This window comes from Schistocerca cancellata, chromosome 1 (assembly GCF_023864275.1).
Source record: "Schistocerca cancellata isolate TAMUIC-IGC-003103 chromosome 1, iqSchCanc2.1, whole genome shotgun sequence".
Lineage (NCBI taxonomy): Eukaryota > Metazoa > Arthropoda > Insecta > Orthoptera > Acrididae > Schistocerca > Schistocerca cancellata.
Genome location: NC_064626.1, coordinates 447,044,422 through 447,066,624, shown reverse-complemented (window position 1 = coordinate 447,066,624; position 22,203 = coordinate 447,044,422). Strand labels below are relative to the sequence as shown.

The following is a 22,203-nucleotide window of genomic DNA, read 5'->3' as shown; positions in this document are numbered from 1 at the left end:
AGCACACCATACCTGCTCCCACGGTATTGGGTCAAGATGGCTAGAAGGCTTACTAACAGCATTCGAAATCGAATGACACAAGTGAAACAAGCACATGATTACCTGGAATTTAAATAATACTTTACATAGATGTGTAAACAAGAGCAAGAAGAAATTTTAATTTATGCACAGCCATAACTCATTCGAATAACAACACAACAGAATTATCAAACACAGTTTTCCTTTCAGATTTATTACACTATAACCAGCAGCTGAGCCAAGGGTAATCCATGGCCATGCTCACGAATTGCTATGTATCTGTAGCAGTCTCAGAGTCCCTACTACTTATTCGATTGTTGAGTAATACACGGCGACAGGAACTTACGTGCCATCACGGTGTGAAATCGACAAAAAATGCTACAGAGTTCTGCCTGCAACATCAGTTGTCGTTCATTCTCAACAGGTTTTCCCTATTTCACTGAACACAACACGACGAGCTAAATGTGTATACTATGGGTGGCGAAACATCCTAGATTCCATTCTTCCAGAATCACTGGCCACGTGCATCGGCACAAAATAGGTATACGAAATTCCTGCAAATGAAGGACTAATAATAGCAATGAGAACAATACGAACCCAATAATGAATGAGGTTTATTGCATTTGAGAAGAAGGTTTATGATGAAAAATAAAAATACGCAGATCGTTCAGTTGGCGCAAATCAAAGGGGCCCTTCTCACTTTATTACGTTCTTTATATTTGCAAACAAAAAAGAAAACTAACGCCTTACATATCGGTACCTGAACTAGACACTACCCTTGCGTTATATCACATGGTGAGCTTGGTTATATGGAGCTGACATGACGCTGATGCTTTCCGCTTCTTTCGCTGCTCTGTTGATAGTTAATACAGACAAGTCGTAACGCAAAATAAAGATTCAGTTGCAATCTAAGCGTGCAATGACCTTTTTAGAGACATTTAAAGCAGTTCTCATTTGTTCTCCAGCCGCAGCAGCCCATTTTTGAAGATTGAGAAATTGACACTGAATAATACGAGGGTTGGAACTTAAATAGCGGCAACTATTTATTCACAACCGATACAAAAGAGTTACATGTTTGCACCTGTTACTGTCCTTCAAAGTAGTCACCAGCGTTGTGTGGAACCCGATGCTAGCGATGTGGAAGGCGCAGTATACCGATAGCAGAGCCTGTTCTGTATATTGTGCGAATGGAACGATCTACAATTACGGTGATTCTCGTATACGACTGTGATGGTGTTATCCTAACGCATTACGTTCCTCCACGGCAGACCGTCAATGCACATTATTACTGTTCGTTTTTTGAGCATCGCCTACGAAAGAAGCAGCGACACTTTCTGTGCAACCGCATACCGCTCAATATGTGGCTGCTCTGTTCGGTCGATGGGACTGGGAAGTACTGTACCATCCACCATACCCCCCGGACTTAAGTCCTTGAGACTTTGATTTTATCCCGAAGGCGAAGAAACCACTTCGTGGCATTCGCTTCAGAACTATTCCCGAGTTTCGACAGGCGGTAGACCGCTCAATTCGCACATCAACAGAACAGGCTCTGCTAACGTTATACTACAGTACTGTAACAGAGTATGTTCTGCCACACAGTCCACAGACTTGTAAATTACTCCTAAATAACGCTCTGCAAACACGCAAACAACTCCTAAATTACCTAAATAATTTCAGTACAGACACGCAAGCTCCTCCTAAATAATGCAATACACTGGTGTGCAGACACGAAATCAACTCGTAAACTGTCCAGATAATGCATAGCACAGCCTACAGACCTACTTACAAAATAATGCAACAGACACACAAACAACGTGCACAGCACGGGCACCGCCCGCCACCCACTGTCCACTGGGTCGCACAGAAGACTACCACACACACTTCCAGAAGCTGGGATGAACCGGCACTCCCCACAAAGTGACGCACAGGTGCCCATTCGGGTCCCGCAAGCATGAGGCGGCGACATCCCTATCATACTTGGTACCTGAGAAATTCCTCTCGGAATACGTGTTCACCTAGGCACTGTTGCTGATGCGACCGGACGGGACCGAAGACCTATTTGCAGAGAGTGTCGACGCCGCGAGCCATCGCCGGATGCAAGCCAGCGTGAGCCATCATTCTCACTCCACTGCCGATGGCATGTGAAAGTTCTTCGAGTGTTATGCGGATGCCACATGTCTATCTAAATAAGTGCCAAGTTATCCTCGGAACCACGCATGCATGTGTTTACTGTTGCTGGCGCGATGACGCATAGCTGGGGTGCTGGTCCAGTGGGAGCACCGTTCCCCATTGTTTTCTGCAGACGGGACTTTCAGCGGTAAAATTATTTTGCACAGATCGCTAAATTGCACTGACAGTTAAACCCACAAAAGTTGTCTGCAGATCAACAAATACGTGCAAGACTCACAAGAATATTGGAAGCCAGGAACACATTTACTAGTGTAACTACAATTAAATATTCGATTGCTGCTACAGTCTGACACTGATCGATGTACAACTAATGTATCTTCTTTACGGCTGTGGTTCTGGAACGAATCTCAGTATCTATAGCGCACATAATTTTCCACGTAAAAAATCTCTATCATACCCTCGTGGTTATCGAAGTGCTGTACCTATACATCCCTCACGATAGGACACACACTCATCTCTTCTGGTCGTGCCACAACATAAGCCACTGTAACTTTACACTGTAATATATACACATTTTACACAAACAGTGTAGTTATCTTTTATATCTGTACAGCTCCTGTAAAAGTTATGGTATGCCTACACTCACACCGGCTATATGTCTCGATTCTACTCAGTCCTAGGAAATTATCTGACAAAGTCTTACAATCAGCGCTTCTCGAAGGTGCTGCATCCCGTCAAGATTCTCTCAAACAAGTGTTACGAAGGACGTGCATATACACAGACATACAGAAAACAGAGCAAACGCTCTGCAAATGTGGAATATGTGGGGTGAAGGCGACTGGATACAATCGAGTACAGTGCTATACTATGCCTTCCGATCAGTGCATTTGCGCTAGGTGTTGGCAGCTGTACTACATTTACAAGATATTTTAGAACACTGAACGAGAGGTTATGGCCCGCATCTCGTGGTTGTGCGGTAGCGTTCTCGCTTCCCACGCCCGGGTTCGATTCCCGGCGGGGTCAGGGATTTTCTCTGCCTCGTGATGGCTGGGTGTTGTGTGCTGTCCTTAGGTTAGTTAGGTTTAAGTAGTTCTAAGTTCTAGGGGACTTATGACCACAGCAGTTGAGTCCCATAGTGCTCAGAGCCATTTGAACCTTTTTTTTTTTTTTTTTTTTTGAGAGGTTATGTTATGATAGCATGCGTAGAACTGACATTAAAAAAATCGATAGAATTGCGGAAAATACGTATATATTGATGGAATATACACCTAAATGTGAGGAAAGAAAACCGTAGGCTGTTTAGGTTTTCTTATTGGCAACGTTACGTAGCGCTCTGTATGAAAATCACTGGCTGTGCTGTGTGCAGTCTGTGGCTAGTTTTCATTGTTGTCTGCCATTGTAGTGTTGGGCAGCTGGATGTGAACAGCGCGTAGCGTTGCGCAGTTGGAGGTGAGCCGCCAGCAGTGGTGGATGTGGCTAAATGAGATGGCGGATTTTTGAGTACAGAATGGATGTCATGAACTGCTATATATATTATGACTATTAAGGTAAATACATTGTTTGTTCTCTATTAACATCTTTCATTTGCTAACTATGCCTATCAGTAGTTAGTCCCTTCAGTAGTTTGAATCTTTTATTTAGCTGGCAGTAGTGGCGCTCGCTGTATTGCGGTAGTTCGAGTAACCAAGATTTTTGGTGAGGTAAGTGATTTGTGAAAGGTACAGGTTAATGTTAGTCAGGGCCATTCCTTTGTAGGGATTTCTGAAAGTCAGATTGCGTTGCGCTAAAAAAAATGTGTGTCAGTTTAAGCTCAGTCCTATATAATTTTTCAAAGGGGACGTTTCATATGTCGACCCTTAGCCGAGGATACCTCACTGGAATCTTCTGATTTTTTCTTGTAGTTTGTGTAATTAGTGTAGATTTTGTTTATTGCTAGCGCGTAATTGTAGAGAGAATTTCCTTTGTAGTTGCAGTTTTTCATTGTTGTACAGTAAACACTTGTGGCATGCCTGTAGATTTGCACCAAGTATTTCGCAGCTGCGCTTGCAATTAACTAGATATTATTTTCAGTTCTATGTTAATGTGTTCTCTTATTTTTGCTCTTCAAATTGTGCTTTTCTGTGTTATCGTGTGAAATATTGTGACAATGATGGCGTGTGAAAAACGTAATACTAGGCTCCAAAGTAAACTGAGAAATGACAGTGAAGACGAAAGTCAGATTGCGTTGCGCTAAAAATATTGTGTGTCAGTTTAAGCTCAGTCCTATATAATTTTTCAAAGGGGACGTTTCATAGTTGCGTGTCTTCTGTTTGGTGCAGAACAATTTGTACATTGGAACAAGAAGGTGACAGCAAGAGGTATCCGAGGAAACATCGACATGGACGCGAAGGGAGCCTTGGAAACAGTTACTTTTTTCCATCAAGTCAGCATTCTACTGCATGTCTATTGAGGCGATGACATCCCTCAGCGAGTTGAGTCTGTGTTTGACGCTTTTCACGAAGACAGAGAGCCATCTGTCTCTAAACTCACTAGCATCTGCATTGAAGGACGACATAGAGTGGATGGATTGGTCGGTTGAGATGGAGTTGTAACGAGATGCGATTTAATGGTAGACTGATGATACATTGTAGAGAGACAGAGAGAGAGGGGGGAGTTACTACAGGTCATTTGACCATTTTTTCTGATGTTCCGTCAGGATGCATCAGATGTGTGACATAGCCGGTGTTCGACTGGTATATAACCGCTTGTTCCATGCGGGTCCTAGAGCAGTGTCTACTTGCGATCGTTAACAGTAAACCTTTCGGTCATCAGAGGACTTCCATCTCACATGTGATGAAACGTGACAGATTCCTATAAAAGAATGAAGATTTATGCAATGTAATCCATTCTCCTGCTGCATCTTAAGTGTAAAATCGATATTTCAGTTTCATAACTAAGTTTACAATAGGCGTTTGTGAGATACTGCAGTCCCCTGTGTATACATCTGCTTGACAGATGTGTTGTTTACAAAGTTAGTGGCGACATTACTTGTAATTTCACATGGTGGACGCCGCTGTTATGCGTTTGTATGTTTCCTTGTAAGAGGTATTCTCCGTTACTAACGATCATTTTATACAGGATTGAGGTGGGAAAGTATAATTTCTGAACCGTGATCGGATGTGGACAGTGGGCGCTATACATCTCTGGAAAGCTATATTGTGCGTGTATCACACAGAGCCACTGTTTTAAGGAAGTAGTTTTCTCGTTTTACGGTTCGATACCATAGTTTATCGTAGAGAAACCTGCAAGAAGGATATGTGTCATGCGTTGGAAATATATTTCTTACATTGAAATATTAACAGCGCTGCATTCCACATGACTGATAGGTTGAAACTCAAGTGATCTAACATTATAGCCTGGTTTAAGGGCGGGACATTGTGGCCTTAGGAGTGTGTGTGTTTATGTTCTCTCGTACCAATACCTTCCAGGTACTGATCCTAGACTTTAGAACAATACTTTTAGGGTTGATAGCGTAGTTGATTTACGTCATATGCTTTGAGCTCAGTCCGTGTGGAGCTCCATCATACTTAAAAATCACCCGTTTCTTGTTCTTCTTAACTGTCTGCTATTACAACACTTTCAAATCTGTTACTGATAAGGGGTGCTAACCTCCTCGACATGGGTGCATCTGGAGAAATCTTGTGTACTTGGATGGGCGAGGACTTGGCTAGCTCCATTCATTCATGAGACATGGAATGTAGCGGTCTACTTCTGGTCGGTTGCAGATTAAATGCCGGCCGGAGTGGCCAGGCGGTTCTAGGCGCTACAGTCTAGAACCGCGCGACCGCTACGGTCGCAAGTTCGAATCCTGTCTCGGGCATGGATGTATGTGATGTCCTTAAGTTAGTTAGGTTTAAGTATTTCTAAGTTCTAGGGGACTGTTGACCTCAGAAGTTAAGTCCCATAGTGCTCAAAGCCATTTTTGCAGATTAAATCGGTAACGGTGCTGCAGGGCGGTTGGTCAATGACAGTGTGAGGGGTCTTTCAGTCTCTAATTTTACCCTAAGACTGTGAGAATACTCTGTGATCTCCCCCCCTTTCCCCCCTCAGCATAGAGGTAGATCGTAAATTAAGCACTGTGCTCAAGGTGTTAGAAATATGTAGAGTGCTGTCTGGTTGATGATGTATGTGTTTGACAGTTAACAATGAATGGATGTACTTCACAGTCATCTATCTACATTCACAATGATACTCGCAAAGTTAGCTATGAAACTGAAATTGGAAAACATGCTGTCGCAGCATTGCTCGGTGTTGAAATTATATAAAATTGCTAAAATTGTTCGCACTATCAACTGTGATGCTTATTATTAGAGTACATTCATGGTGTCTTTTCCATCCCATCTGTCGACTGGTACACTGTTGGTTAACACATAATGATTGACTGACATCGCTTGTTTGAGTTGGAGAAAGAGTTTTGGTGGAGGGACAACACCTTCTGGGGATGGATAGCACCGAAACAGCGATGGTGTACATGACTGCAATGTGAGGAATCAGTCGAAACAGAACGCAGAACCATCAGCTGTTCTGTCACTGTGACAGATGAGTTTAAGTGTAGAGGTCGTCAATCACTTTCGGACAGCAGTTTTGAAACTCTCCACAATGCCGCCTAACTCTTCCAGTTTCCTTACGTTGTAACTGTCTTTTATTTAAAATCACCCAGTGTGTGTGTGGCGTGTTATGGTAGCTGCAGTAACAAGATGATTTACACCGTGCGACGTCTAGTTTTCTGCGAGAGGCAATAGATCAGAACGTGTTAATGTCAGTTTAGGACCTGACACAGACCTCGAAGATGTGGTGGAAAGACAAAATATATGGCAGTGTACAGAGTGTGTTACAGCAGGGAAAAAAAACAATGTTTCAAACAATGACACAGGGTCATTGTTAAGTACAATCATAAAACATATATGTGACTAGTTTCCTAGGACGATTCTACCTGTGCATGCTTAGCATGCAGCGCCGGTGACGAGAATAATTCACGTTTCCCATTAACGGTAGAAGCTGTTCAAATGGAGAAGCCTGTTGGAGTGTAGGAATATAGCTGACTTAACTGTATTGTCCTCTAGACAGTTGAATAGCGAACTAATACTTAGTATGTGTTGGGCAGCTTTTGTGATCAAGTGGAAATTTGACAAGATTCAATAAGGGCATGTGATTGCACTGGGCCATTATTCCCTCCCACGTAAATTGTTCAGTTGACTGCTTCTTCACATTTGACTTCTTTATTTAGTTGAGAGAAGATCGATTGTGGTGTGTGCATCTAACAGGTGGAAGATATGTTTGCCGGTTCTCTAGACATGAGAAACACCTTAGTTGACTTTGTAAATTATAGGGATGATTTGGAGTGTATTATGTCACCGACATCGGTATTCGTGAGTGGAAGTATCATTTTCCTCTATTTGTTTCGAGTTCTCACATAAAGGTCTTCGCAGACAGGATACGTTTCTAGTTACTTAGTGGTCTAGAGCATGCTCCACCTCGCCAAAGTTTGGGGTTTGTAGAGAAATAATTTCGAGTCTATATCTTTGGAATTATGTAGCGTGAGTGATTGGTAGGATACTGCTGTGTGCTTGATAGCGAGAAGTATCGTGAAGATGGTATAATACTGTGGCAAACCATGCGAAAATAAATGTATTCTTGAACTCCCAGATTCTGGAGATGGGTGTAGAAAAGTAAGCAGGCAAGCAGGTGTGGATCAGAAACAGTAATGCATTTGTGCCGAGGGGAAACGAGACTGAACTTGTAGAACAGTTCTGAGAGTGACTTCGGTCCGCTGAGGGCACCCTGGTCACTTGTCGTGAGTGGATGACCACCGACCTCGCACGGAAATATCTAGTGCTGCGAGGGGTATATACGATGCTGTCTGTCTTCGTGGTATATGTATGAATGATGTAAGAGGGCTGATTTTGTATGTTGCAGGATAAGAATTGTATGTTTACTACATTGACATGATGCACGAGGTATATTGCTGCGTTGGAGATCGGTTTCACGCTCTAATATTCAAGCTCCTGTCCTCAGCGGGAGAGCAGTGTAATTGAGTAAGAGTCTTTCTGTATTTAACAATATGTAGGGCACTTTGCAAGGTTTAGTTGTTGGTGCAATGTGGAGATCAGTGTAAAATAGTTTTTTCTGCTGAAAGTCTCATCTGCAGAAAGAAAAAAAAAAGGGCGGATGGTGCTTCAACACCGGCGGCATCAGTAATTCGGTGGGTAAATTCGATAAGAGCCAGTCATAATCACCCATTCATTCACAAGACATCCTTTGTGCTGGGATATAGGAGTCTCCACATAACAGTGAGAACGTTTGTGTGTGTTGAGCAGGAAGGGTAACACATGATGGATGGGGTGCCACATTAGGACCACGAGGAAAAATGAATTCGCATTTTCCTTGTTGTTGTATCGATAGTGATGATGATTGCAGTACACCAATCCGAGTCAGTGATGTCTTTCCAAGTATCACATCTGTGGGAGTGGTATTCATTATCACACATAGTGCCAGATCCCTGTCCTTCATAACACTTGTTTCAGAGAATCTTGGTGGGATGCAGCACCTTTGAGAAGTGCTGATTGTAAGACTTTGTCAGATAATTTCCTAGGACTGAGGAGAATCGAGATATATAGCCGGTGTGAGTGTAGACATATCATAATCTTTTTGAGCAGTGTACACATATAAAAGATAACTGCACTGTTTGTGTAAAATATGTAAAGTTACTGTGGCTTATGTTGTGGCATGACGAGAGAGGATGAGTGCGTGTCCTATCTTGAGAAACGTATAGATTCAGCACATCGATAACCACAAGTATATGAGAGAGATTTTTTACATGGAAAATTATGTGCGCTATAGATACTGAGATTCGTTCCAGAACCACAGCTGTCAAGGGGAGACATTAGCTGTACATCGATCAGTGTCAGACTGTAGCAGCAATCGAATATTTAATTGTAGTTACACTGGTAAATATGTTCCTGGCTTTCAATTTCTTGTGAGTCTTGTTTGTAATTGTTGATCTGCAGACAACTTCTGCAGATTTAACTGTCAGTGCAATTTAGCGATCTGTGCAACATAATTTTACCACTGTTAAGTCCCATATGCAGAAAACAATGGCGAACGGTGCTCCCACAGGACCAGCACTCCAGCTATGCGTCATCACACCAGAAACGGTAAACACATGCGTGCGTGGTACAGAGGATGACTTGGCGCTTAGACATGTGACATCCGTATAACGCTCAAGGAACTTTCACATGCCGACGGCAGTGGAGTAAGGGTGATGGCTTGTGCTGGCTTGCGTCTGGCGAAGGCTAGCTGCGTCAATGCACTCTGCAAATAGGTCTTCACTCCTGTCCGGTCGCGTCAGCAATGGTGCCTAAGTGAACATGTATTTCGAGAGGAATTTCTCAGGAACCAAGTATGAAAGGGATGTCACCGCTTCATGCTTGCAGGACCCAAACGGGCACCTGAGCATCACTTTGCGGGGGGGGGGGGGGGGGGGGGGGGCTGCCCATGCATCCCAACTTCTGGGAGCTTGTGTTGTAGCCTCCTGTGTGACCCAGTGGACAGGAGGCAGTGGGCAGTGCCTGTGCTGTGCACGTTGTTTGCACGTCTGTTGCATTATTTTGCAAGTAGGTCTGTAGGCTATGCTATGCATTATTTGGACAGTTAACGAGTTGATTTCATGTCTGTACATCAGTGTACTACATTATTTAGGAGGAGTTTGCATGTCTATACTGAAATTATTTCAGTAATTTAGGAGTTGTTTGCGTGTTCAAATGGTTCAAATGGCTCTGAGCACTATGGGACTCAACATCTTAGGTCATAAGTCCCCTAGGACTTAGAACTACTTAAACCTAACTAACCTAAGGACATCACACACACCCATGCCCGAGGCAGGATTCGAACCTGCGACCGTAGCAGTCCCGTGGTTCCGGACTGCAGCGCCAGAACCGCTAGACCAATGCGGCCGGCTGTTTGCGTGTCCTCAGAGTGTTATTTAGGAGTAGTTTACAGGTCCGTGGGCTGTGTTGCATGATCCCAAGCATATCAGAGCTTGTGTTTTGTATCAGTGTGATAAATATACTATCTTTAAAAATCCATCCCTAAATAAATTGTTCCAAAATAAATAAAGTACACTCTTTCCTCTCTCCAGCAGCCCAGCGCAGGCTGAGTCATTTTGCCTTCCAGACAGCCATCTTGGGTTATGTAATTGAATGGATCATAGCGCCCATTGGTGACAGTACTGTGTACTAGGTCCAGACCTCGTGGTGACCACACTGTTTACCGCCATTTTCCCCCATCGTCTTAGGTTATGTCGCGGAATGGACAACAGCACTCTCTGGTGGCAGTACTGTGTATTAGGTCCAGACTTCATGGTGAACACAGTTTCCCGCCAAAATCCGCCATCTTGGATAATGGTACTTGCGTCATCAGCTGCCGTCATGGCTGCCATCTTGGATTACACCACGGAATGAACGACAGCGCCCTCTGGTGGTGGTACTGTATTCTAGGTCAGTTGGGCTCTGGACCTCGTGGCAAACGCACTGGATGGTGGTAGTGCCTCAAATTGTTTAAATAAAGACTGGTGCATGATTTCGACAGTTGACAATTAGCAAGCATGTTTGCAGAGCTTTTAGATGGGCATATTATTTTGGCAATTTACCAGTTGTTTGGCTCTATGGACATAAATGGATTGCATTATTTACGAGTGGTTTGCAGGTCTGTAGGCTGTGTGACGTGACCCCAAGCAAGTCAGAGTGTATGTTCTGTACCACTGTGATAAATATACTATCTTTCAAAATCCATCCCTAAATAAATTATTCCAAAATAAATAAAGTACACTCCCTCTCTCCAGCAGCCCAGCGCAGGGTGAGTCCTCTTCCCGCCAGTACCTAGGAGGAGGTGGCGGTCAGATGAGTTAGGTTAGTGGAGGTAGCCCAAGTGACCTTTTCTCCCGCCATTTTCTTAGGTTAGTAGAGGTTTGTTGCATTGTCCTGGTGGAATTTGAACTTCCCATCATTTTCTGGGAGAGGGGAGGGGCGGGGTGTTAGGTTAGTGGAGGTAGCCCAATTGACCTATTTTCCCACAAAATCCGCCATCTTGGATGACCTCACACCTGGCATCTTGGATGATGTCATGAACTGTTGCCAAGTGTACATGCCACCATCTTGGATGACGTCATCGCCGCCATCTTGGATACATCTGGCAACAATGGAGACTGTGGCAGAACATACTCTGTTCCACCTTTCACATTGCTGGCAACGGGTTCTACACAAAGCTGGTGACTGCTATGAAGGACAGTAACTAGTGCAAACATGTAACTCGTTTGTATCGGTAGTGAATAAATAGTTGCCACTATTTAAATTCCAACCCTTGTATGTGACACTTTTTTTAAACTATCAATGCAGTTTGCTGTTCTCTCATGATGATTGTATCGGCAGTAATGACTAAACAGGATACTTCATCAATATGTAAAGAATATTACGAGAATTTAGCAGAAGCTCGAAAGTGAGTGATCGATCGTAGAATGGCAAAAATTGTCAGCAGTAATGCCACGTCGCTGCTGCACTAGCTATGTGAGAACTTGATGGACAGCTGGCGACGTCCTAACTACTATCTGCAGCCTGCTTAAGGCAGCCCTCGCGAGAGCTGCTGTACCAAAAGCTAGTCTAAGGCTCGCTGCTGCAGATGGTGTGAACAGCTGTGTTCCCGACTGACAGTGGAGTTCAAACAGGACAGTCATGTCTCCAAGAAGAAAGACAAAGAAAGCTAAAGACATATGGATGTCCTGATGTATGTGCACACTAAGCTGGTCTAAGGGAAAGCAGCAAACCGACAGCAGATTACACTAACTGAGTGCAGAACTACCTTGTTCAGAACGTCGAGGAAACGTAAGATACCTCTTAGAGTTGTCCTCAGATGATCATTATTACGTCCGGATATGTAGCACACGTAATTATGATTTCAGGAATACCACTAAAATGTGGAGATATTGCGGATAAAAGACTAATGTAGTGGTATGATGGAGTAATAAATCTAGCTGCGGATTCACAATTAAAAATGAGTGTATCACTCTTGATGCAGAAAAAGAAGCTAATGTTGGTAAATATGCAACTGAGCACTCTCATACGTTTTTCACCACCAGATCTACTGTAGATAATACTTACCAACAAGATTGTTCAGAGCTTGCTTAATTTTTCACATTTCGTTTGCTACTGAGATGAACGAAGTATATATCCTGAAGATATGACGTCATCAACACTGAGATGTGTTAAGGGGGGTAGTACGTAAAAAATTTTAAAAAATAGATTTTTCAAAAATATGCATATTTTTAGTGCACATCTTCCTGAATAATTTGATGTATAAAACATATATCTTTGAGGAGTTATAAGGTACGTAACTTGGTCTTAAGTGTATGAAGGTGCAGCACCACGCCCCTCTGCACAGCATTCTTCTGTCATACCTAAGTGTATTTCGCTCTGTAGAATTCGAATGTAATATTTGTGCCAAAGATAGTCATACGTGAAACAAAGGACTATCGATATCGATACTTTCTATGCTGCTATCGACATGCATTGTTTTGATCGCTGGTTTTGTTTGTTCTATTATTTTGAAAGGCGTGCAGTGTGGTACTGTGATCTTCCACACAATTTTCATTTTGCTGTGTTGTTTTGTGTTCGTTTGTGGCATATTATCGCACAGGATGCCTAAATTCATTGCTTCAATTGTAAACAACGTCACCACGGCAACAGATACACAGTGAAGGGTGTTACAACAAATGTTACACCAGTGGCTCAAGACAGCAACCTCTCAGAGCCAGTAAATAATTCACCAGCGAGTGCTTCTAGAAGGAAACTTTTTTTTGTGCTAATGTAAATGGAGGCTTGAATCCGAAGGTTCATGTAATATTATCGCTGATATTAACATACTGTCACAGTTAATATTGGACAATGTTATGTGCAAGCATTGCTTTGGTGTTTAGTGTGTTTCTTTGGTGGAAGATAAGAGTACCAGGAAAGGCCTTGCTATGAACTTATCTGTGATATGCAGCAAATGCAACGTTGGTGCGGCTTTCATGACATCTAAAACCGCAAACAAAGGTTATGATGTGAATTTGAGGGTAGCATATGGCATGCGCTGTATTGGTAGGGGACAGAAGGCAGCGAAAACATTTTGTGCAGTGATGAATCTTCCTCCTCCTCCAGCAAAGTTTGAGAGATATTATGGCTTACTGATTGAGGTTGTAAAAGAAGTTGCAGAATCTTCAATGAAAAGTGCTGCAGAAGAATCTATTGTTGAAAATCATGGTGACAGGGACATAGTGGCTGCTTTTGATGGTACCTGGCAAAAAAGAGGGCACACTTCATTGAATGGTGTTGTAACAGCAACATCTGTTGACACTGGTAAGGTACTAGATGTTGAAGTGCTGAGTAAATTTTGTCATAGTTGTGTGAAAGGGATTGCAGATCATGTATGTAATATGAACAGTAGAGGCTCAAGTGGAGGTATGGAAATGCAGGGAGTTGTAAGCTTGTTTACCATATATGTTGCCTCCCATGGCCTGAGTTATGTGAAGTACCTTGGTGATGGTGACAGTAAAGCTTTCCTTGAGGTTCAAAAGTGTGCACCTTATGGAGCTGAGACTATTGTGCAGAAGTTAGAATGTGTGGGACATGTACAGAAAAGACTTGGCACTATACTTAGAATGCTGAGACAAGATTTGTCAGGAAAAAAATTATCTGATGGGAAGGGAATAAAAGGGAGAGAGTGACTGATGGATGCAGAAATTGACAAACAACTGACATATTATAGTTTGGCAATAAGAAAGAATATAGGAGACTTGAAAAATATGAAGTTAGCAGTTTGGGCCTTATATTTCCACAAAATGTCCACAGACAATAACCCTATCCACAACTGATTCCCAAAAGGAAGTGAATCATGATGTGGCTATCAAAGGTCAATTGCTGGTGGTGCAGAATATCATCATAGGAATTCTCTACCAACTGCTGTAATGGAAGCCATCAAACCTATACTCAGGGACCTTGCAAATGAAAACTTACTGAAGAAATGCCTTCATGGTGGTACCCAAAAACCAAATGAAAGTTTTAACCAATGTGTATGAGAAAGATTGCCAAAAACTGTTTTTGTGGGAAGAAATGCACTTGCTATTGGTGATTATGATGCAGTTTCATGTTTTAATGATGGTGTGCAAAGCAGGAAATATGTATTAGAGAAAGTAGGAACTAAGCCCGGAGTGAACTGTATCAAAGCTTTGTATGCGTTAGTGTAGTGAAAGCAGATAAAAATCATTTTTGGAGGTCATAAAATCAAGAAGAGTGCATCATAGGAATGTGAAGAAGAAGGAAATTGATATTGAAAACGAAAAAGAACCTGCTTATGGTGCTGGACAGTTCTAAAACTATACCAAATACAAGCAGAAATTTTAACGTCCATTTTCTTGAAAACACAATTTTCTGTACTTAGATACATGTAGCATCCAAAATAAATATCCTATTACTATCAAACTTGGTATGCTTATTAAACACAAACTCCTTCATGCAAAACTCTAGAATTTTCCAAATCTATTAAAAATTGTGGTAAACATTGGGATAATTAACTATAAAATTTGAGTTTGTTCTAAACATGAAGTTTAAAATGCAATAACTCAGTCATTTTTTCATAAATTAAATAAATTCTAGAGTTTCAGACTACTTTAAGTATGATTTGTATGCTGTGGAAAATTCATTGAAGAATCTCTCTTACTTATGAAGAAAAGTGTACCTAAAGCAATTAATGCAGCCAATGGTAACGGAAAAAATTGTCTAATTTCACATATAAAACAAATTGCTTTTGTTATGTTTTTCAATGTCCACTGCTATCAGTGTGAATCCTGATTACTTCTTGGTCATGCTGACAATTTTTTATGAATTTATTTGTAAAAGTATAGACAGTGGAAATTAAAATGTGCTGAGGTTCCTCTACTGCTATAAGTCGGCCTGTTTGACGTCCTACCCCCCTTAAAAACTGCTGCGACATGCATGATATTCTGTTTTATTACTTCTTTTCTGCTTAAGTTATTGGATAATCCTTTTCGCAAACCTATTAAAAATTTATCTAAAGTCGCAAGTGTGTTCCAGTGCAACATTATGTCAAAATACCAAATCATTCGGTCAAGAACTTACCAATATTTGCTGCTCTGAAAGTGTGCGGCTCTGCTTTCTTTCTCACAGGCCTGCTAAAACAATGGTTGGCATCTCCACAAAATTCGTAACGTACCTCTAATTCTGACCATTTGCGGGAAATGCTTAACCTGACTAGTCCTAGTTTCACATTGGCTGTCACAGAAAACCTAGGCATGAAGAACTCACTGAAAGTTATTAGTCATTATTACAGAATACATTTGAGTCCACTGAGAACCTGTATTCATTATTTAGATTCTGACACTTATGGTATTCCTCTCAACATCATCAGTGACAAGAAAAATAAAGAAACTATTAATAGGTTCCTGATCTGTAAATTGTGCATTAAAATTCCGTCCTGCTACATAAATTGCATAGATAATTATATTGTTCACATATAAAAGGGTATCAGTTTTACTCCCAGGGACGATAAAATTTTTTGGAAAGACTCAGAATGGGAAAACGTTGCATATCGTCTATGGCTTCTCATCATCAACAATAGTTCTTACCAACTGTGTTTTCAGTTTTTTATTTGATCTTAATCACCATTTACAGACCAGCCTGCTTTTTTCACAATGTCTTTTTCGACTTTCTTCTTCAGCTGTATTATTACTAGAGATTTTTGAACATATAAACTCTTAAATAGTGTACTCCCTAAGTTAAAAACTTCCATTTAAACCTGAAATCTCGCAACTTAATACTGTCCTCTTTCATTGAAATAAAATTTTTGATTATAATGTCAAAGCACGCTGCAAACGCTTTACGTGAAAAAAGCTGAAAACCATATCAGTGTATAGCCGCCTTCTGTTTACACAATGGCTCAAAGTCTGTTAGCCATTGAGCCCACAACTCTCGCCATATAGCTTGGACATTCAAGTAACTCGTCCAAAGCACCATGAGTTGCATCAGAAAGATGGCGACGATTAGACAGTGAATGACGCTTTTCCTTTTTATAATTCTAAGTGTTTCTCCCCAATTATTCTCAACTAGATTCATGTCAGCTCATTTAGGTGGCCCTTACAAAACAGTAATAGTTGTGTGGTTGTCAAACCACCTCTTAACCAAACGTGACATATGAACAAGGGATTGATCATGTTGGAACATGATCTGATCATTGTGAAATCTGTCGGTCACAGAAGCCAAATTGACATTCTCCAGAACGGAAATATAGTTATGTGCATGCAGTTACCTTCCAGTTGCAACAGGAGCCCACATTCTTTAGTCAATATCCATGCCTATATCGTTACTGTTTCTCTACCACTTCTTCAGCGATTCTAAATGTATCTTGAATCATACAGGGTGTGTAAATAAAGTTTCAAGACTGGTCTTAGAACACAAAATTCATTGAATACTTTCATACATCGCACTAAAATTCTTCAAAATAGGTGTCTTGAGAATCCACACATCGCTGCCAGCGAGACTCCCTGGCACTCCTTAACCGGAATGCTGTTCAAAACCCTCGTCGAAGTCTTTTGGGCCACTGATGCTGTCAAACTGCTTCTCTTTCAAGTCTCTCCTCATCCAGGGAAACAAAAAGAAGTCACTGGGGCGAGGTCAGGGCGATAGGGTGACTGCGGCAGCATGGCCACTTTGAACCGGGTCAAAACTTGAGTGATGGCGAAACAGATGTGAATGGTTGCATTGTCATGGTGGAGCACTCAGTCGTCTTTCTTCTCTGACTGAACTCGATCCCACAAACGGCGGACCACTCCAGTATAATACTGACAATTGACAGTCTGTCTGGCAGAAACAAACTCTCTGTGGATAATTCCTTTTGCGTCAGAGAAAGCCATGAGTATTCTTTTCACATGTGACTTGCTCATGTGGGCTCTCTTTGGCTTTGGTGATGCAGAGGTGTGCCACTCCAAGCTTTGCCTCTTCGACTCTGGATCGTATTCAAAGACTCAGGTCTCGTCACCAGTGACCACTCTGTCCAAAAAAATCGGTTTCAGTTTGTAAACGTTCAAGCATTTCCTGCGAAACAGCCACGCGCCGCTCCTTCTGTTCATCCAAGAGCACTTTAGGGACAAGTTTAGTGCACACTTTTCTCATCATTAGATCTTCTGCCACTAGCTAAAACACAGAATGGAGAGTCAAACCCACTTCATCTGCTATCATTCTGATGCTTAGACGTCCGTCGCTGTTTAAAATTTAACGCACTTTGGCCAGATTTCTGCTCACTGAGGTCTTCCGAAGTATTCATCGCCCTCCAGGTATTCGAGGCCATCTTGGAACCTTTCATGCCACATGAAAACCATGGTACTTGGCATGGCGTATTCTTTAGAGGCCTCTTCCGAACGTTCCATACCGGTCTTGTTCAGTTTTACACAAAATTTGATCGAACACCACTGCTCCACGAGGCGCTGCTATTTGGACTCACTGAATACTCAGCGACGTTTCGAAACAGTCACTCACTGCATTCATGATGCTTTCACTCCAGCGTTTCACCTTCGAATACCGATACTTGGCTCACTTATCCAACACCCCCACCACCAGGTGCAGGCAGTGAGACCAGTCTGTGTGCACACCGCTACTCAAGAAAAAACCAGTCTTGAAACTTTATTCACACACCCTGTACCTAACACCTTTTGGCTGGTAAATAAGTACTCTTCCTGTCAATGCCATACAGAAAACTTGTTCGTCTGTAAAAACCATCCGCCTCCAAAACTGAACAGTTCTACCGACATTTGCAGCGGAAAAATTAAGGTGGGCTTCTCTGTGGGAAATAGGGTCTCGTTCTCAGCAGTGTTTCTTGCTCGCAGTACACCTGCTCTTAGCCAACGAATGATGGTTTTGCTCCTAATAGGGAGGCTCAAAGCTTTCTGAATTTGCCGTGCATTGACGAATGGATGGTTTTCACTGGAACGGCATATCTGCCGATCCCTAGCAGCTGTTGCTTTGCAGCAAGCGCCAGTATGAGGCCGTTTGATCAGGCTACCATCTTCTTCCTTTCGTCTGATCCACATTGCACAGGTCGACTTGCGAAGACCCACTGTCCTTGCTATACAGGCACTTGAAAATCCTTGTGTATGTAGTGCTGTTATAGCATTCTTGTCTGCTTCAGTCAAATGAGACATTTAGTGTTGACTGAATCCTCTGTTGCGTAAACATATGCTGCGAATACATTGCTAGCAGGAAAGACCTATTACTATCCATGCAACGTCTGCCCCGATAGCTGAGTGGTCAGCGTGATGGATTGCTGTCCTACGGGCCCGGGTTTGATTCCCGGCTGGGTCAGTGATTTTTCTCCGCTCAGGGACTGGGTGTTGTGTTGTCTTTATCATCAGGTCGCCCAATGTGGCGTCGAATGTAATAAGGCGGCCGGGCCTGCCGTGCAAAGTGCCTCCCGGCCTATGATGCCAAACGCTCATTCCCATTTCCATCCTGGCAACTGCTAAACCAAGTTTGTACAACCGGCACTGACTCATGTAGTAGCAGTTTATTTTGTGCTTTTGCTTATCTTTGATCATTATTTTATTGTGTTACCTTGTTTTCGTGGCGGCTTGCAAATATTCTGTGATGATTTGGATATTTTTTTACGTTGAATGTTGTTCCACGTGGGATTCTATATCGAATACAGAAAAATGGTTTAGTTTTACAACTACTGAAAGGCTGACACTTTCACTGCATGTAAATAATAACATAAATTAATGAATCAATTTTCAATAAATAACCTTCTGTTACACGAGGAACTGAAGTCAGTTTTTTTATATTACTTGCTATCTAGGAAAAAAAAAGAGATATTAGATAAGGTAAACAAGCTATATGTTCCCTTTTGTGTGATGTTTTTGTGTGTATACATTTTCGCTAGACAATAAACTTTGTTTTGAAAGGTTGTTTCACTATTCAGCATTTACTGTGCAAACTTGATCAAAACATTGTAAAGTTTACTTTGCCTTTTATATATTGTTTATTACGGCTAGTTCGATAATTTTTGTTTTATATTCTGACTTTTTGTATCAAGGATGATGTCTTATAACCTGAATTTCTCCGTTCGCTATTGGTCTAACAGAACTGACGTCACGTTGTGTTCCATGTAGATTGAACGCCCCACCATTTGACGATGATGTCTGTCGTTTCGTTCCGTTGACGTCTAGAAAAATCTCCCCTCTTCATTTCTGCGACATCCGATTCCCTTTCTGCGGGAATCGACGTCGCTATCAAGCGAGAGGCTGTGAGACGTCGTTGAAGGGCAACCACTGCACGTTTGTCCAGAGATTACTGGCTTCAACTACAGAAATATCTGTATTGTATTCCAAGACATACTTTATGCATGTCTGTGATCGTATTGGACTGTGATTATACTCAATTCAGTGGTCTTGTGTTATAGCTCTTTGACTGTACTTGTTTGTGTACAAAGGTAATATCTGTGAATGCGTGTAGTGGATCAGAAGGGGAAGGGTGTCCAAACAAACAGCTAACTAGAGAGCTCGAAAGAGAAATGTCACAGCCTGGTTGTGAAGCGGTTCAGGCAACAAATGATGATGCTAGCGAATGTAAACGTTGTGCTGTAAAACTGGGATATTGGGATGATCCATATATTTCATTGTTTGTGCGCGGTACAGAGAGAAAAGCTCCTGAAATCAATCGTGGCTACTTTGCGCGCACCAAAGGTGTGGGGATATTTATCGACAAATTTTTAAAGGTACTGATTTAAAAAACAGATGAAAAGAGTGTGTTATCATTGTGACGTAATTTTTGCTCCTACTTTTCATTTGTAACTTTGCTAAATTTGCCCATTAGAAAGCTATTATCGATGAAGCGGCTTGTGTACAACTACTATATTATTAGCGTCCGAAATAATTGTTAATAACGACAGGGAGTGAACATTTTCAGTAATGCTGATGGCAAGTTTTCGGTGAAGACGTCTGTAATGCTTGATTAAATTTCAATTATCGTTACGGTAAATTCAAACATTTCGTCAAATCCTACCGGTTTTCGGAACGTACTCGCCCTGTTGTTATTGTGTAGATACTAGTGGTAATATTAATAGCCCATGCTACTCGTGTACTTATTTTCACTACAGTATGCTCCATACTGGCAATCACGAATAATAAATGTATTTTCAGTGGTCGTTACCTCGTTTTATTATTGTAAATGTTGTATACATTGTTTTGTAAAGCACGACAAAGAGAGAAATGGTTAGATTTAGTTTCGAATTTGAACTCACATTTATATAGTTGTGGCTGGCAGTGAATCCACTGTAGACTTTGATTGTTGCATTAAGCATTTGGATTTACGATAAATTATCGATGGCATTAATGTATTTGTTTGCTTTTTATGTAGCATATAATTCATTTTTTAATTGAAATATCGCCATTGCAAGTATCCAAAGCTCTTAGTGTAGATGGTAGTTAACATTTTGACCCCTTGCATTGTTATGTTCACTTATTGTTAAACCATTTGATGGCAAATGACATCTTAAGATTGCAACATGTAAGTGCGTGTGCAAGTGGCATGTGTGGTACCTATGAGCCCTCTGCACTCACACAGTGGACATATACCGTTGACCCACTGGTCATCCAAATATGTCTCAATTTTACTCATGAGTTTGGTAAATAGAGTGATGACATTACAAAATCTGATTATAGTGAACGACAGACATTACGAAACACATCACTGATTATGATCATATCTGCTGCTATAATAAAAGTGTGTACACACACACACACACACACACACACACACACACACACACACACACACACACACACACACAGAGAGAGAGAGAGAGAGAGAGAGAGAGAGAGAGAGAGAGAGAGAGAGAGAGAGAGAGAGAGAGAGATTATGGTGTGCTGTAGCCTTATTCCAGCTGTACAAACAAGGCACCTTATAATGATGTGTGGCAGAGGGCATTTTGTGTACCACTGCCCCCCCCCCCCCCCCCCTGCTGTACCAGTCGTGTATGTTTCATGGGAAGAACAATAGTTGATAAGCCTCCATGTGGGCTCAAATCAGTCTGATTTTATCTTCATAATGTTTTCGCGAGATATACGGAGGAGCAAGCAATAGGCTACATTGATCGACTCTTTTAAGAACATACACACGTGGGATTTTAATAGTGAAACAAACTATGATGGAGAACGCCTCTGTAGCAGCATCTGCCACTGTAGTTGGCTGAGCACCTCTGTGACACTTTCACACCTACCAAAAGAATCTATAATGTTTCAGTAAGTGTGATTTGTTCCAAGGAAAGTGAATAGGTAAATGCTAAAGTACATATCCACAGACATATGACGTAGTCCATATCAATTCAGGCAGTCTAGGAAAAAATCTTGCCTACATAGTCTTGGATGTTTTAGCATATGTTAAAATGGAGGACTAAGTAAGGAACAAGTATTCTTTTGTTTTCTCCAAAAAAATTGCTGCGAGGTACAGCCCTCCAAAGATAACACTGCGCATACCATTTTGAAGATGCAAATTTTGGAAGAAATTTTATAATGCTGTATCTCTGGAACAGTCCTAGAATTTTTTTTTTTTTTTTGTTTGAAAGATAATTTCTTTATGATCACAAAAAATCCTCCATTTGGAATTGTGTGTCATAGTTCTTTTATTACAGTGTTCTGAACTTTTTTATAATTTATCGAAAAAAAATTTTTTTTTAATGCCAATTCATAAAATTTCTGTTTTTTCTGTTGATTAGTATCATATAGTTCTACATTCCCTGGAAAGGAGAGCTTCTACTTTTAGGTTGAACAGGTTTTATGAACAACTGAAGTTTTTGCCATACATTAAACCTTTTTTATGACCACATTATCACATAACATGATCATAAAAATCAAAACCTAGCCTTATTTAACATAATGTTAGTTGTGAAAAATGAGTAAGAGGCTCATCTTTCAAGCATTTTAAA

At 41.4% G+C, this 22,203-nt stretch overlaps 1 protein-coding gene across 1 annotated transcript in view; it reads left to right on the top strand.

Annotated features, from left to right (window-relative positions):
* The first annotated feature begins 19,663 nt into the window (after positions 1-19,663).
* Positions 19,664-22,203, top strand: part of LOC126176759 (leucine carboxyl methyltransferase 1) — a 70,149-nt gene continuing 67,609 nt past the window's right edge. Inside the window, exon 1 of the mRNA XM_049923931.1 lies at positions 19,664-19,995. Coding sequence (XP_049779888.1) covers positions 19,792-19,995 — 204 coding nt within the window. The 5' untranslated portion in view covers positions 19,664-19,791. The remainder of the gene's footprint in view (positions 19,996-22,203) is intronic.